We start from the raw sequence: 17,928 nt of genomic DNA, 5'->3' as shown, positions 1-17,928 counted from the left end.
TTTTTTGTCCTGTCAACACAAGATGGAAAATGATACGAATCCTTCAAACTTCAAAGCCTATTCAGTGGCTTTAAACCAAAAATAAAATAAAATAAAGATCACCTTTTGGTGATTTTATTCACTTCGACATTGATTAAGGCAAATCCTCATCATCTTTATTTTGTTGTTACGTAAAGACATAAGCGAAAGTTGAAATTGAAGTCCCATATCACAAGTTAACTGAAATCAATTACAAATCACCTCGTCCAACGTTGTTTCTTCTAATGTATTCCTGCGATATATATATAATAGAGATCTGATCATCTATTTTAAGCTTTAGGTCTCCCTATCCATAGTAATCTTAACAAATATCCAAGTTAGAATAATATATAAATAAAAGAATGTATAATTAAATTTTAAACTCAAAAAATCATTTTATAACACAATTATACCGTTGTGTGATATATATCTTAGGCTAAGCTGCATTGTTTTAACTTTATGAATATGTCGTAGTGTACGTGCACGTAGGCTCATGGTGTCTCCATAACTTAATAGAAAACCTTACTAAATATGGCAATAGAAAAAGCTTAAAGGAGAAAATAAAAGTAACTAAATTTTTTATTTGATTGTTTGGTCATTCCGTAAAAGTTTTCTCCTCCACCTAACCACCAGTCCACTACTACTTTACATGCTTGCATAAACTTTAGTTCTTTTCTGAGATCTTAAATCCTTCATTTTCCTTTAAAAATGAATTGTGCAATGAGCAAATCATTTACATGATCTAAAGGAAAAATGCTTCAGAGACATTAGAACTTTCCTCGAATCATAACAATAATTTGAGTGTGAAATAGAATACAATCACATGAAATATACATATTAAGAAACCAGCCAATCAACCATTATAGTAGCAGAATTTGGCCGTTTAATATTAGGACAATATATAATTTTAGTCGAAGAGAAATAAGAGATTGGAATGTATAAATTTATGACTAAGCATTGAATTTGATTTTTTGATATAAATGTAAGCTAATTTATTGAGATTTTAAAGGTGATAATGGGATTTAAAAATTAACTGTGCAATGAGAAAATCATTTACGTGATCTAAAGAAAAAATGCTTCAAAGACATTAGAACTTTCCTCGAATCATAACAATAATTTGAGTACAAAATAGAATACAATCACATGAAATCATCTATATATTAATAGAGGAACATTTTGGCAAAAAAGCTGAGGTGTCAGCATTACAGAGCTCAGAACACTCTTTCCTTTCTTTGTCATCATCATTTAAAAATATTTACACTTATTTACCATTGTATTTTTCCAAAAATACAATTAACACTCAAAATTAATTTTTTATATTATCTTTCTAACTTAATTATATCCTTTAATTNCAACGTTGTTTCTTCTAATGTATTCCTGCGATATATATATAATAGAGATCTGATCATCTATTTTAAGCTTTAGGTCTCCCTATCCATAGTAATCTTAACAAATATCCAAGTTAGAATAATATATAAATAAAAGAATGTATAATTAAATTTTAAACTCAAAAAATNAATTTTAAATATTTTTATTACCCATAAATATAATAGATTTTGTAAATGAAAATTACAGTAAAAACATTAAGTAATTATTTTATACCGCACTATGTGCGGGTTGTTACCTAGTATACATATTAAGGAACCAGCCAGTCAGCCATTATAGTAGCAGAATTTGNGTGCACGTAGGCTCATGGTGTCTCCATAACTTAATAGAAAACCTTACTAAATATGGCAATAGAAAAAGCTTAAAGGAGAAAATAAAAGTAACTAAATTTTTTATTTGATTGNTAACTTTAGATAAAGAGAAATAAGAGATTGGAATATAAATTTATGACTTAACATTGAAATTGATTTTTTTATATAAATGTAAGCTAATTTATTGGGATTTTAAAGGCGATAATGGGATTNCTACTACTTTACATGCTTGCATAAACTTTAGTTCTTTTCTGAGATCTTAAATCCTTCATTTTCCTTTAAAAATGAATTGTGCAATGAGCAAATCATTTACATGATNGAAATGCTTCAGAGACATTAGAATATTCCTCGAATCATAACAATAATTTGAGTACGAAATAGAATACAATCACATGAAATATACATTTTAAGGGACCAGCCAGCAGCTATTATAGTAGCAGAATTTGGCCATTTAAAATTAATGAGAAAATATAGAATTTTAGATGAAGAGAAATAAGAGATTGGAATATAAATTTAGGACTAAACATTGAAACTGATTTTTTTGATATAAATGTAAGCTAATTTATTGGGATTTAAAGGTGATAATGGGACGTTACTAAAACAATATTTAGCTTTCCACGGTTTATTGAATTGACGATGAAGAACATCAAATCTTAAACATAATTAACCATGCTCTAATTTTGAAATTGTCAAGCCATGCTCTAATTTTGAAATTGCCAAGAATACATATGGCCCATTGTTAGCATTATATTCATTCATAGGTCCACATACATTGGTCTTAAGTTTTAGAACACTAAAAAGTTGAACCAATTAATATTTAATAGAAAGTAGGGCGTTAAAAACAAAACACTTGCGCCTAACTTTTTGTGGGTTTACATGGGTTGCAATGACAACGACTATTTCATCTTTTAGGGTTAAAAGTTTGGCATGGGCATCGACCGCAAGTTCTCTCCAAAGAGATATGTATATGTTGTCACCACTACAACAAACACCATAAATGTTGCACAGTTACAAACTTACAAAGAGTAGAACGAATCTGAAAAAAAAAAAAAAACCAATACCTTTCTAAAATGCAAGTCAGTATTAAATTGAAAGTTGTCTTTGAAGGGTGGTTCTGATCTTTGTTTTCAAATGTTCGAGACGAGGATATTTGGCCAACAACATCTGGTGAGTGGGTAAATGTAGATATAAATCATATACTGAAGAACAAAGTGGAAGCTAAGAGACCAGAAATACGAACAGTGCAAAAAAGGTTGTTACTTGGAAGCTCCTCACCCTTGTTTACCAGATCAAGCAAGTCTGAAAAAGTAGTGAACCTAAAATAATCAAAACCAATAGAGCATTGTCGTTTTTTAACAGTCTCCAAAGACGTTTTCTCCGTGAAAACAATTCTCCACTTGTGGTTGGTGCGACGATAACGGTTGGAGGATGCAACAACATCAAAATCATTGATGCTGTACAACTGGCTTTTAACCAATTGATCTTGAAACTTAGACACACGATTAGGAACAACTGAAGCTTGTATAGCACAATCCTGAAACAAAGGCGAAATGAATGTGTTAAATTGGAAGTAAATCAGGGGTCAAGAGGAACAATAATAGAGATAATATACATTTTCATCAGGAAGGAGACATTTTCATCAGGATCAATAAGTAACATATTGTTTTTTTCGAAAATCTCAAACTTCCCAAATATGGATGACCCAAACAACAATCCTATTGATACCAGTGTTGTGTGTTTCGTTGGAAGTTGAATCAAGGGTAGAATAGGGTGCTATTGTTTTAGTTTTACCCATGGTGTGTGAGAGAGAAGGTGAGTGTCGTCAAAGGTTGTTATTTAAAAAACAAACTTAATGCAATGGTTGAGAGAGAGTAATCAGGGATTGGAATGAAATGTTAATGACCATGAAATCAGAGGTGTTTAGTATTATTTTCATTACGTTATAATTGGGTGGTAAACGTAAAGATGAAAATGAAGGATATACTTCAATGGAATTCTTTAATTACCTTAAAGATTGTAATAAATAATACAAATAACGTCATAATAATGGTTTATATGATTCTAATTGGTAGTGAAGATCTAAACCCCTTTCTTAATATTTCTAAATTTGATACCAAGCAATTTGAAAACGATTTTGGACAGGATTAATATTACATACAATTCGGAACTTCAAATAGCTGTTTGGGATCTTGACATAGACATTAAACCGGAAATGATTTAGAATTTGGTGGCGGAGTAGGAAAATTAAACCAAAGAAACCCAAGGATTAGGAGATTTTTGTGAAGGTACATTAGAGGTGGTAGCTGCTGGGAACGATGGTTGTGAGAAGGTGAGTACAGGTGAATTTGACATCGTTTGGTTCATATCCTCCTGATGGGTGTAAGTGCTGTTGATTATATTTATTGGGTCTGTACTTAGTTTTATTTTGTTAGGCCTAATTTGAAAATATAAAAACAATGGCATTTAAGAATAAAAGAAGACATGTGTCAGTTATATAATAAGCCAGATGTCATGTTTTAAGAAGAAGTTAGGAAAAAACTTCTCTTATTATATAAGATTTTTTATTGTCCTAGTTTTGTGTGTGTGTGTATTCACCATCTTCGGTCATTTCGTTGGTTTAGACTACTTAGGTTAAATTAAACAACTATGACTAACTCGTAACGGAGGAACTCAAACTCTCAGCATACTAGACCATTATAAGCTGGCTAATATTATGTTTATATGCCTATATATATTGTCACATCATAGGCAATATATTAATCCAGTACCTTTAAGCTAAGAACATATATGGTGTTTAGCTATATAAATCAAACCTATTTTTTTTATATGTCAAGCCCAAGCGAGACGCGACTGAAACCAAAGCTCTCCTCCATCCATCGAATCTCTCCTCTGCATCCTCCCAAGCTTTCTTATTTATCTGCCTAGCTTTTTTCCGTTCTCGGTGCTCCAACCGCAGTAGATTGTAGTCGAAACTACTTTTCGCTTCCTGAAGTTTAACATGGCAAGTCTCAATATCAAAGAAGATAGGAAAAGAATCAAGCTTCTTTAGATCTATTTGTTTCTCGATCTCCACCAACTCGTCCAAGCACCAAGTCGACTCCGGATAGTTCTCGGAGAAGATCACAACAGCGATCCTAGACTTTCTTATAAGCTTCAAAAGATTCTCATCGATGGGCTTTCCCCTAGGTGCGTCCTCATCTGTTACCACGTTGATACCATTCTTTATCAATGCATCTTTAAGAAAGCTGAAGAAGTTATGGCGAACGTCGCTGCCTCGGAAACTTACGAACACTTGATGCTGCGGTGGAGCTGTGCCGTTCACGGCCAATAACTTCTCTTTATTCATTCTTTACCCTTGTGTTTTCATCACAATAGAAATGGTCTTGACCCTTATTTATAATTAGTTATGTTGAAGATTCAAATGCCACAATTATTCATCAATTTTTAATATTGGCTAGAATGAAAGTTGCACGAAAAAACTATCACCAATCATGTTTCTTGAACGATCTTACATCAGTAAACCAATAAGGAAAGGTCGGTTTTTCTTACATTTTAAAAATAAAATTTACAAAGCTATTATGATCTCTAGTTAGGTAAGGTACGCGTAATTGGATTTTCTTACGCATAACATTACATTTGATTAACCTTAATAGTCAAATATTAATGATGTGATCAGGGAAACTTATATATATACTAGAAGTACACTCGCGCTATGCGCGAAATAACTTTATAATAATTTAACATATTTTAAATTTAATAAAACAATTAAAATTTTATATTTTGTGTTTCGATAAATTATTTTAGATTGTTATTTAAAAAAAAAAATAAGTATTCTTAGTCATTCAAAATGGATGACTATTGATTAGTTAAACATTAAACTGAATTTTTTGTTAATATGAAAGGTTATTTTAAAATATATAGTCAATATCCCATAATATATAGAGCTCTTCATGTTTTGATGCACAATCAAGACGTACAAACATTTTTTACGTTGAGAAAAACAACACTGATTACATATAAAATAAAATGCGGCTGAGCATGGACATTATGTGTTAGTTTGTCCGCTTTTAACATAATCTATAAAACATCAATATCTTTTAAAACCAGATACTCCAAGAAGGACGAGACAGTAGCTTGAATTTCTCGAATAATCTCTTTATGAGCCGAAACTCATGCTCTTCTTTCATTCTCTATGTAATTAATTTCATTAATTAGATAATTAAAGGTAACATAAATAATTGTGATATTTATATATTACCAACATGCTTCACACATGCTTAAAAGTTTTATTATTATAATATGAATGTTTTAGCAATAAAATATTTGAATCTTAATGAATTATACAAATGACTTCAAATGCATTTGTGTTCTAGTAGTAGAATTCTTTGTGTTTCTTGATTAATTGCATTTGGAAAAGAAAGTTCTCTGTTAGATATTTCTATATTTTTATCACGTACTTTATATCTATCAGACATACTAAATGTAAACTGAATTTTATTTTAGAATTGAGTAAAAAAATATTATTAATATATATCGATATATTATTATATCAAATAAAAATTATTTTTTGTATTACTTTCTGTTTAAAAATATATATATATATATATATGTTGTATCATACTCAAAAAGACCAACGAAAAAGACTAAAAACATACCATCGTATTATCGAATTACTTTTTTTAGTGTTAACTGCATAACCTAAGAGAACATAAAATAATTGTTCACCAGATAATCTTTTTTTTTCTTCTATGTTTTTATTTCTAAACTAAAATCTTCCTACTTCTCCAAGACATTGTCTCTCTCTCTCTAAAATGCAAGTGGGATTAGCTTAAAGTGATCTTTGGATACNAATTTTTTGTTAATATGAAAGGTTATTTTAAAATATATAGTCAATATCCCATAATATATAGAGCTCTTCATGTTTTGATGCACAATCAAGACGTACAAACATTTTTTACGTTGAGAAAAACAACACTGATTACATATAAAATAAAATGCGGCTGAGCATGGACATTATGTGTTAGTTTGTCCGCTTTTAACATAATCTATAAAACATCAATATCTTTTAAAACCAGATACTCCAAGAAGGACGAGACAGTAGCTTGAATTTCTCGAATAATCTCTTTATGAGCCGAAACTCATGCTCTTCTTTCATTCTCTATGTAATTAATTTCATTAATTAGATAATTAAAGGTAACATAAATAATTGTGATATTTATATATTACCAACATGCTTCACACATGCTTAAAAGTTTTATTATTATAATATGAATGTTTTAGCAATAAAATATTTGAATCTTAATGAATTATACAAATGACTTCAAATGCATTTGTGTTCTAGTAGTAGAATTCTTTGTGTTTCTTGATTAATTGCATTTGGAAAAGAAAGTTCTCTGTTAGATATTTCTATATTTTTATCACGTACTTTATATCTATCAGACATACTAAATGTAAACTGAATTTTATTTTAGAATTGAGTAAAAAAATATTATTAATATATATCGATATATTATTATATCAAATAAAAATTATTTTTTTGTATTACTTTCTATTTAAAAATAATATATATATATATATATATATGTTGTATCATACTCAAAAAGACCAACGAAAAAGACTAAAAACATACCATCGTATTATCGAATTACTTTTTTTAGTGTTAACTGCATAACCTAAGAGAACATAAAATAATTNATTACTTTTTTTTAGTGTTAACTGCATAACCTAAGAGAACATAAAATAATTGTTCACCAGATAATCTTTTTTTTTCTTCTATGTTTTTATTTCTAAACTAAAATCTTCCTACTTCTCCAAGACATTGTCTCTCTCTCTCTAAAATGCAAGTGGGATTAGCTTAAAGTGATCTTTGGATATTTCGACTTGCACACATGCTGAAATCCCATTGCTTTGCTCTGCTTGCGGGTAAGAAATATCATCAACAATCGATCATGGCTAGGAAAAATAATGGAAAATATGAGAAGAGAAAATAAGTGCATACATAGTATAACCCAAACAATAATTTTGCGAAAAGAAATTAGATGTTAATAATATTTTAAGAAAATAATTAAGACTAAATTGTGTAAGAAAATAAAAACTGAATTTGGAAGAATCACATGGCTTTGGAAACCCATATCATGAGATATATATCACTTAAAATCCAAATCTTCCTCGACCCTAAATCCTAAACCATCGCAAAACCTTTCTCATCAGAAGTCATAACCTATAAATAAAATAAAGGACCATGAAAATGGTTATCGAAAAGAAAGTTAACAAATACANAAACAACACTGATTACATATAAAATAAAATGCGGCTGAGCATGGACATTATGTGTTAGTTTGTCCGCTTTTAACATAATCTATAAAACATCAATATCTTTTAAAACCAGATACTCCAAGAAGGACGAGACAGTAGCTTGAATTTCTCGAATAATCTCTTTATGAGCCGAAACTCATGCTCTTCTTTCATTCTCTATGTAATTAATTTCATTAATTAGATAATTAAAGGTAACATAAATAATTGTGATATTTATATATTACCAACATGCTTCACACATGCTTAAAAGTTTTATTATTATAATATGAATGTTTTAGCAATAAAATATTTGAATCTTAATGAATTATACAAATGACTTCAAATGCATTTGTGTTCTAGTAGTAGAATTCTTTGTGTTTCTTGATTAATTGCATTTGGAAAAGAAAGTTCTCTGTTAGATATTTCTATATTTTTATCACGTACTTTATATCTATCAGACATACTAAATGTAAACTGAATTTTATTTTAGAATTGAGTAAAAAAATATTATTAATATATATCGATATATTATTATATCAAATAAAAATTATTTTTTGTATTACTTTCTGTTTAAAAATATATATATATATATATATGTTGTATCATACTCAAAAAGACCAACGAAAAAGACTAAAAACATACCATCGTATTATCGAATTACTTTTTTTAGTGTTAACTGCATAACCTAAGAGAACATAAAATAATTGTTCACCAGATAATCTTTTTTTTTCTTCTATGTTTTTATTTCTAAACTAAAATCTTCCTACTTCTCCAAGACATTGTCTCTCTCTCTCTAAAATGCAAGTGGGATTAGCTTAAAGTGATCTTTGGATACACATGCTGAAATCCCATTGCTTTGCTCTGCTTGCGGGTAAGAAATATCATCAACAATCGATCATGGCTAGGAAAAATAATGGAAAATATGAGAAGAGAAAATAAGTGCATACATAGTATAACCCAAACAATAATTTTGCGAAAAGAAATTAGATGTTAATAATATTTTAAGAAAATAATTAAGACTAAATTGTGTAAGAAAATAAAAACTGAATTTGGAAGAATCACATGGCTTTGGAAACCCATATCATGAGATATATATCACTTAAAATCCAAATCTTCCTCGACCCTAAATCCTAAACCATCGCAAAACTTTTCTCATCAGAAGTCATAACCTATAAATAAAATAAAGGACCATGAAAATGGTTATCGAAAAGAAAGTTAACAAATACAGTTGTAACGTTAAGGAACAAATTTAAATTAATAGTATTCGAAACAGTTAATATTTGTTTAAACTCATTTTAATGGGTAATACATACAAACACTTGTATAAAATATAGCATGGACAATAAATACCATAAATACTGTGACTAAGATATAAAATCTATTAGGGTTTGTGAATTATGATCTAAAACTAAAATTTTTATATTAAAAATTTATCAAATGGATCAAAAGGAAAACAAATTACAATATTAATATACAAAATAGGCATTTGAAATAACATTTACCAACATTTTACAAGTAAGAATGTGTTATGTGCCTAAGACCTTCTTCATCTAATTCTTTCTAAAGAATAATCACATTTCACATGTCCACTTCTATATATGCTCCAAAGTCTTCATCAATTTGTAGATAAATTTGTAGTAGTATGAAATGGTTTTCAGTTTTTTTTTGGTCAACGATCATGGGAGTTATGGTTACATTTCAAAGAATATATATACCATAGATTTTGTCATTGCTTTTTTTTTTTTTTTTTTTTAAANGTATTGCAGGTAATACATTAAAGTGTATTCATATGATGAAAGATTTGTTTTTATTTTTTTTTCAAACATCATGGGAGTTACATTTTAAAGAACTAATATGCAATAAATTGCGTTAATGATTACTATTAAAGGAAAATAAATTATCATATTGTTTTATATTTTTAAATTATTTTATAATAAATTGATTTGATCTTTTTGCACAAAAACTGTGAAACAAATATTATGATTTTTTGTCAACAAATAATTATTATAATATTATTATATTTTTGTAGCTTAAAATTAGTAAAGAATTTAATAACCATCACATTATATTTTTTCCAAAATTATGATATTAATATTTAAATCTTTGATTGTTGGAAATTTATTTTTTCCAAAATTTTAATATTAACATTTAAGTCTTTCTTATTTCCAAAATTATAATATTTAATACGATGACATTTGACAGCGTATATTTTCGACACCTGTCTTCACTTCTTAATTATGAAATTCTTTTAATTATTTTATTTTCAAAATTATAATGTTATGATAACTATATAAAATATTGATAAATGATACCTATGTGAAATTATAATGTTATGGTAATTATATAAAATATTGTAAGTGATATCTATATATAATTACTTAAAGGACATTGCATATATAAATGTCAATATATTTTTTAGTACAAAAATATTATTTAAATTTAGTTAATATGAATAATGTATGTAATTTTGAGAAAAATAAATTAAAAGAATTTAATAACTAAGAAGTGAAGACAGATGTCAAAAATATACGCTGCCAAATGTCGTTGTGTTATGCAAAGTTAGGAGAAAACCTTCTCGTATTATATAAGATATATTAGTTACGCTAACAACAATTTAAAAATTTGGTATAATACATGTTCGGTTAATTGGAAACCCTTGTAGGTGCTTGACTTTGACTATGTCTTTCTATGATATATACTTGATCGGATATAAATAAACACAGTAAATTCATAAAACAAGCAATACTAGAATTTCTTGGTAACTCACTTATCGACAAATAGTAAGAAAAAAAACAGTTTTCTTTTTCTCAATTTTTTTAAATGCCAGTTAATGACAGAGTATGTTGTTACTCGATGGTACCGTGCACCAGAGCTGCTTCTTAATAGTTCTGAGTACGCTTCTGCTATTGATGTCCGGTCTGTTGGTTGTATATTTGTTGAGATTATGACAAGGGAGCCTCTATTCCCGGGGAAAGATTACGTTCATCAGCTTAAATTTATAACTGAGGTATGTTCTGTTATTGCTTGAAACTTCTAGCTATGTTTGCAATGTGTTTATGAGTTGTTTCATGTGGTTTAAATAGTTGATAGGATCACCTGATGGAGCGAGCCTAGAGTTTTTAAGAAGCGAGAAAGCGAGAAAATAAGTTAAGGAACTACCAAAGTTCCCAAGGCAGAACTTTTCTACTAGGTTTCCTAGTATGAATTCTACAGCTATTGATCTACTAGAGAAAATGCTTGTGTTTGGTCCAGATAAACATATCACGGGTACGATTTTGGAAACTGTTACATACCGAGATTGATATATGAGTGATGAGTTCTTATTTTTTTAACCATGGATTATACTCTAAATCTTGCAGTTGAGGAAGCATTGTGTCATCCTTACTTGTCAGCTCTTCACGACCTTAACGATGAGCCTGTTTGTTCCAAGCATTTCAGTTTCGATTTTGAAGACCCGGCTTCCACTGAAGAATAGATAAAAGAGCTAGTATGGCTCGAATCTGTGAAGTTCATCCTACCATTTAAAATAGAATTCAAGAAGGCATGCAAATATCATACTCTGAAATTGAGCAAAATTTACTAGTTATGTCCATTCTTTTATGAGGTTACCTTAGACACCGTTTAAACTCTGTTTCTGCTACATCTCATGTTTTTCGTTGTTTAAAGCTTTTCCATTAGTTAGAAAAGCTATCTTGCAATGCACGACATTGTTGTATAAGAATCCTTGCAACATATTTTTACTCATTTGCAGCTTAAAAATCTTGGATACAGAGTTTGATGCCAAAGTTCTTGATCCCATTAAGCTTAAGTTTGATGTAGACTTGGACTACTTTACAACTTTAACTTTAATTTTGTAATAACTAAGAAGTATACATTACAGCTGAAAATAAACATTCAAAAAGAAGATCAGAAAGATTTGGAAGACATTGCAGAAGAAGAAACTGACTCCTTGATTAAAGTGTTGACTAACACATTCTTAACTTCTTGGACGATTTCTTCAATAAAATCAACCTCTAGTCTGTCAAAAGAGTGAAAGGATAAACTCTATGAGACGCTTTGGTCAATATGGTATGTATTATGTATATGTACACACTAAATGAAACTTATGTGCAAATTAAAATAGGAAAAGTAATTACTTAGTTCGTGGATATAAAATTTTATCTTTAGTGGTAGCAACAAACTCTAAAGAGCTCTTCCATTGGTTGATTTTGTCTTCATATCTAGTCCAGTTCTCTACTAGCTGGTCATCGAGAATCATGTCCATTGGGTCCACCTCGTAGAAGATAGGAATGAGTCGCATCACGTTCTTGTCCACGCATTTTCTAATCTCCGTTAGCTCATCCAAGCAACATCGCGACCTCGTGTAAGTCTTAGTGAAGATCACAACTGCAATCCTAGACTGTTCTTTTAAACAATCTTGAAACGGAGCTTCATTCTATTTGTGGTTCAGTGCAACAACAAGGTGATGATCGTCCTCTTTGGAAACAGCGTAATGGCTCTTTCAAGAGCAAGTTCTCCTCTCTGGATACCTGGCATCTGATTAGGCAACATCACCCTCCTTGGGATTGGTCTAAAGGTGTTTGGTTCACTCACTCCACCCCTAAGTTCTCATTTGTCACCTGGCTTGCTTTTTATAACAGGCTCTCAACAGGAGACAAACTACTTCAATGGAATCCAGGAGCAAACGGTGCTTGTGTTCTCTGCCAAGGACATGTGGAAACTAGAAACCATCTATTTTTCTCTTGCTCCTATTCCTCACATGTTTGGTCGACTTTGGCTAGTGGCTTGCTTGGTGTCCGGTTTACCACGACCTGGGACTCGTTGGCTACTCTGCTCCTTGACTCGTCCACACCTCGGCCCCATTTGTTCGTTCTGCGATACGTGTTTCAGGCTACGATTCATAGTATCTGGAGGGAACGCAATGCTCAACGTCATGGCGAAGCCCCCACCTCAACCTCCAACTTGTGCCGCTTCATCGTTAAGACGGTCCGGAATCGACTACTCACGTTAACAGTCTCCCCCGGTTACGAGAGTGGTCTGCAGTACTGGTTTCATACCCATCCTGTCTAAATAGTTCATCTTTTTGATTTTTTGATTTTCTCAGTTTCTTTTCAATTACAGTTTTAAAGAATTCTGTAGAACGGTTTTTTGGTGAATATAATTTAACATTCATACAAAAAAAAAATCCTAGACTGTTCAATCTCCTTAAACTTACCAACTAAGGATTCTTTTCCACTGTGTTCTTTTTCAACCAAGACGTTGGTGTGACTCTCTTTCATGGCAGCTTTGAGAGAGCTAGCGAATTTGTAGTAGATATCTAGACCTCGGAAACTAAGGAACACTGGATATTGCGGCATAATCTAGAGATAATTTAGTTAGATGGATCAATCACTACATTCAAAATGCTTGAAAATACCAAAACTCTATAATATACACACAAAAGTCTCATTGTAGTTGTAGTGATAGGGTTTTACGTGTTGGGATACAAACCAAGTCCCACATCTGAAGTTTAGAGAGAATATCATTAATATATAAAGGGTTAGGGTTAGGGTCAATCTACTAATTGCCAATTGGTTTTTAGTTAGAAACCCAAGATAAGCCCAAATTTAACATGGTATCAGAGTCCAATGTTAAAATTCTGGTGGGCCTAGAAAAGTGGATACGGACATGCCTCTTGTTAACCCAAGTTATGGGAGCCCAAGAAGGGGTTTATTATCGGTCCAAGTGGGATCGGTTCGAGATGGAGTTATCATCTCGAGGAGGCGTGTTAATATCCCACATGTGGTCCTTGGTTTGAAGGGGAGATTGTTGGGATACAAACTAAGTCCCACATCTGAAGTTTAGAGAGAATATCATTAATATATAAAGGGTTAGGGTCAATCTACTAATTGCCAATTGGTTTTTAGTTAGAAACCCAAGATAAGCCCAAATTTAACATTACGTACCTTGTATAGCATTTCTTTCACACTCTCAACGATTTTATCAACAAGGACGTCTTGGGCTCTTTGGCCGCTTCAAAGAAAAAAAAAACAAATGAATGATATCAGTTGTATTGTCTCAAATAGTTTAACATTGCAAACCTAATAGTATGGTTTGGTCTAGTGCCAAAGTTCTACAGTCCACCAATATGGTGGTGTTGTCCTAGTGTAATTATTACTCCATCCGTTCCTCATTAATCATATTTCTAGAAGAAAAAAATTGTTTCAAAAAGATGCTATTTTTAAGTTATCAATGCACTTTTTTAATAGGTTTTGATGACTCATTGTAGATTTCAAGAAAAATAAGTAAAAATTATTGGTTTAGAGTTATAAAAAACAAACATCTATAATCAAGTTTTAATATGTGTAAGTCCTACTAGTCTAATTTATGTGGTCCATGTCATATATACTTTTAGGCCCCTTCTGTGTTAGACTGCGAAAATCGACTAGAAAACAATGAGAAAGAACTTTAAAACGGATTTGGAATCCTCAAGATTTGATATTTTTCCTTAATTCAAGCTACCATCTTACTTAAATATAGGATTTAGTGTGTTAAGTTATAAGAAGCAAACCAGCTGTTAATGGGCAAGCCGAGGCAAATGGCAAAAGATACCAAAACTCCCTTCAAGGAGTAGAACGGCTCCGGTTTATAGGTCAATCCCATGCACTTCGTGACAGATTCCAAAGCTTCCCTCCAGCTAAGGAACCTCCTCTCCGCATCCTCCAAGGCTTGTGTACTAACCTTTCTTGCCTTTTGGCGTTCTTCATCTTCCAACCACTTGAGATTCTCCTTGAAACGACTTGCTCCATAAAGTTTGACGTGGGAGGCATTTACAGCAAAGAAGATGGGAAGAGGATCAAGCTTCCTCAGATCCATTTGTTTCTTGATCTCCACCAACTCGTCCAAACACCATTGCGATACTCGATTCTCTTATTAGCTTCAACAGATTCTCACTAATTGGTTTCCCTCTCTCTGCGTTATCGTCCGTTTCCACATTGACTTCGTTCTTGATTAACCTCTCTTTGAGAATACCTAAGAAGCTGTCGCGAACGTCGCTGCCACGGAAACTGATGAACACTTTAAGCTTTGGTGGAGGTCTCCCATTTATTGCAGATTCCATCTCTCTTAATTTCTGATTTGTTTGTTGATTTATTGACAGTCCTTAGTGGAGAGACTTTTGGATGGATCTCATATTATTTCTGTTTTTTATTTAATTTGTCTACACCCTCAGGCGCCTTACTTTATACTATGTTCCAAGACTTCCAACCAATTATTGATCTTATTTATTTGTTTCTACCCGACAAGTTACAATTGTTGTAATAGTGTACTATATCTCAATCATGCACCTACAGAACAACAAACTTATATCAATCATTCAAACTAATTTTAATATTATTCTACGATAAATTTGAAAAAGTTCTTATTTTGTAGATTTAAACATCACATTTTAATCTAGATATGTTTATATGGTTTTTGATAAATTTTGCGAGAAAGAAAATGTATATCGAAGTATCGAACTACATACCTTAGTATTTTTTTTTTTTTGAACAAACATCGAAATTCATACGAAATGAAAACAAAAGTAGATAGATGTGATTTGTAGTAATTGATAGATAGACGTGATATTAGTATTAGATTCCTGGATCTTAGTATTAGATGACGCATACAAAAATTTAGCGATACCGTTAGTATATATCTTGTATGGTATCTCTTTGTATAAATCATATAAAAGTCAAGGGTAGAGTAAAAGAAACTGTCTGCGTCAAATCCCATCACTAAGCTCTTGCACTTTATGTTCATAATCAGTAATCACAAGTGCGATCATTAACTCTCGAGCCTTGACAAAAAAGTCTATCAACTTCGTCTCCTGATTCTATTCTAGTAATGTTTTCATCATCTAGAAAGACGTTGATCCCACTCCTTCGTAAAGCGGCTCTAAGAAAGCTGGAGAACTTGTTGCGGAGCTCTGGACTCATGAAACTTATGTTCACTTGATGTTGCGGCACAATCTAGAGCGTTAATTACAACCATTAGCCACGCACTAAATTTATATACTCAATTAAATAAATAAGCGAATGGAACATTTTAGCTTTTGTAAATCTTAACCTAATCAAGTGCTGAAGACCTAAGAGATTGAAGAAATAGAATCAAATAACATACATGTTTTCTTTTTATACACTTTTTTTTTTTTGAAAAAGAAAAAGAAAGTTTGATTTGAAAGGATTACGTACAAGTGATGAGGAAACGTTTTCCAGCATTGCGTTAACCTTCTCGACGATTTCATTAACGAAGGTTGCTTGGTTGCTTCCAAAGCAAACAAGAATAAAGTCATTAAGTATAATAACGATGTTGCAAATTGCAATGGAAGAAACTATTGCTAAATAACGTCATTTTTGCGTGTGTAAGACAGCTATACGACTTTAAATTTCCACATATTAGGAATCTCGCATTAAAAAATTAAAAGATGTAATCTTAATTATCGAAAAAAAACATAAATCACTACATCCATATTTAATTAGGTTTGAGTCTTTGAGAAAGAAATATGGTGATTGGGGTGATCAGTACGGTTCTCGTTCATTTTTAACTATTTAGAACATTAATCAAGCTTTCGCATTTTGAGTGTGTTAAAAATATAACTAGGAAAATGAAAACTCTTAAATTTAATTAGTAAAACCAGATTTTTGTGTGTTTATATGGTATGAAACTCTATTCAACAAAAAATGTCAAACTGATTTGCATTGCGTTTGCGTATATATATGTGCAATGAGGTCCGTGGATAAACAAGAGTCTGCATGACCATTTTTCTAAGAGGTACAAGATTTAACCCGTAATGCAGACCCCGGAAGATATTTTATATGTAATTTTATATAATTTATTTAGTGTAAGCTGTTAAATATATATATATATATATACTTTATAAATAGATTCCAATACCTAAAGGCTATATAATAAGTTTAAAACACATTGTCTACTTAAATTAATCAAACCTCTCCTTTTTATATGTCAAGCCCAAGCGGGAAGCGACCGAAATCAAAGCTCTCCTCCATCCATTGAATCTTTCCTCTGCATCCTCCTATGCCTTCTTACTAATCTGCCTAGCCTTTTTCCGTTCTTTGTGCTCCAACCGTAGTAGATTGTAGTCGAAAATACTTCGTTGTGCCTGAGGTTTGACGTGAGAAGTCTCAACCTCGAAAAAGATAGGACAACAATCAAGCATCTTAAGATCCATTTGTTTCTCGATCTCCACCAACTCGTCCAAGCACCATGTCCATTCCGGATAGTTCTCCGAGAAGATCACAACAGCGATCCTAGAGTTTCTTATAAGCTTCAAAAGATTCTCGTCGATGGGTTTTCCCCTAGGTGCGTCCTCGTCCGTTACCACGTTGATACCATTCTTTATCAATGCATCTTTGAGAAAGCTGAAGAAGTTATGGTGAACGTCGCTGCCTCGGAAACTTACGAACACTTGATGCTGCGGTGGAGCTGTGCCCTTCACGGCCAATGCCTTATCTTGGTTCATTCTATACTCTTGTGTTTTCGGTAGCAAAATAGAAACGGTCTCGGCCCTCACTCGTTATTTATCCTAAATTGTAATGTTGAATATTCAATTGTTACATATTTCTAATCAATTTTAGATAGAATGAAAGTTGCACGATCTGGCGTCAGTATTCAAACCATTAAGGTAAGGTTGATTTTTCTTACATTTTAAAATTGACTTTTACAAATCTATTATGATCTCTAGTTAGGTAAGGTACGCGTAACTTCATTTTTCTTGCGCATAACATTTTATTAACCTCAGTAGTCAAATTTAATGATATATATATGATCAGGGAAAACTAGATGTCACGCTAACTACAATTTAAAATATGTTCGGATAATTGGAAACCTGTTGTGAAACACTTAGTGGACTCTATAGACCGGCCCGTATATTATCCATGGA

At 31.4% G+C, this 17,928-nt stretch overlaps 2 protein-coding genes and 1 pseudogene across 4 annotated transcripts; all 3 read right to left on the bottom strand.

The window, feature by feature from the left end:
• Window positions 1–5,061, bottom strand: part of LOC109126453 — an 11,345-nt pseudogene extending 6,284 nt beyond the window's left edge.
• LOC104718904 lies at window positions 11,733–15,181 on the bottom strand. 3 transcript variants are annotated; one of them, XR_756477.2, is made up of 4 exons: window positions 14,560–15,181; window positions 13,955–14,021; window positions 12,146–13,369; window positions 11,733–12,027 (listed from the first exon to the last, which is right to left on the bottom strand). XR_756477.2 is itself a non-coding variant. In XM_010436738.2 (3 exons), exons 1-3 carry the CDS (start codon window positions 14,862–14,864, stop codon window positions 12,016–12,018), a joined length of 384 nt encoding a protein of 127 aa, XP_010435040.1. In that variant the 5' UTR covers window positions 14,865–15,181; the 3' UTR covers window positions 11,741–12,015. The 3 variants fall into 3 exon arrangements, 2 of the variants coding, with proteins under 2 accessions (XP_010435040.1, XP_010435031.1); XM_010436738.2 differs by lacking the exon at window positions 12,146–13,369 and having other exon boundaries at window positions 11,741–12,027; XM_010436729.2 differs by lacking the exon at window positions 11,733–12,027 and having other exon boundaries at window positions 12,036–13,369.
• Window positions 16,949–17,643, bottom strand: LOC104718893 (protein PHLOEM PROTEIN 2-LIKE A5-like). Its single transcript, XM_010436714.1, has one exon. The coding sequence runs from the start codon at window positions 17,506–17,508 to the stop codon at window positions 17,062–17,064; it is 447 nt and encodes a 148-aa protein (XP_010435016.1). The 5' UTR covers window positions 17,509–17,643; the 3' UTR covers window positions 16,949–17,061.

The sequence above is a fragment of the Camelina sativa genome, chromosome 2 (assembly GCF_000633955.1).
Source record: "Camelina sativa cultivar DH55 chromosome 2, Cs, whole genome shotgun sequence".
Taxonomy (NCBI): Eukaryota; Viridiplantae; Streptophyta; class Magnoliopsida; order Brassicales; family Brassicaceae; genus Camelina; species Camelina sativa.
This window is presented reverse-complemented; position numbering and strand designations above follow the sequence as displayed.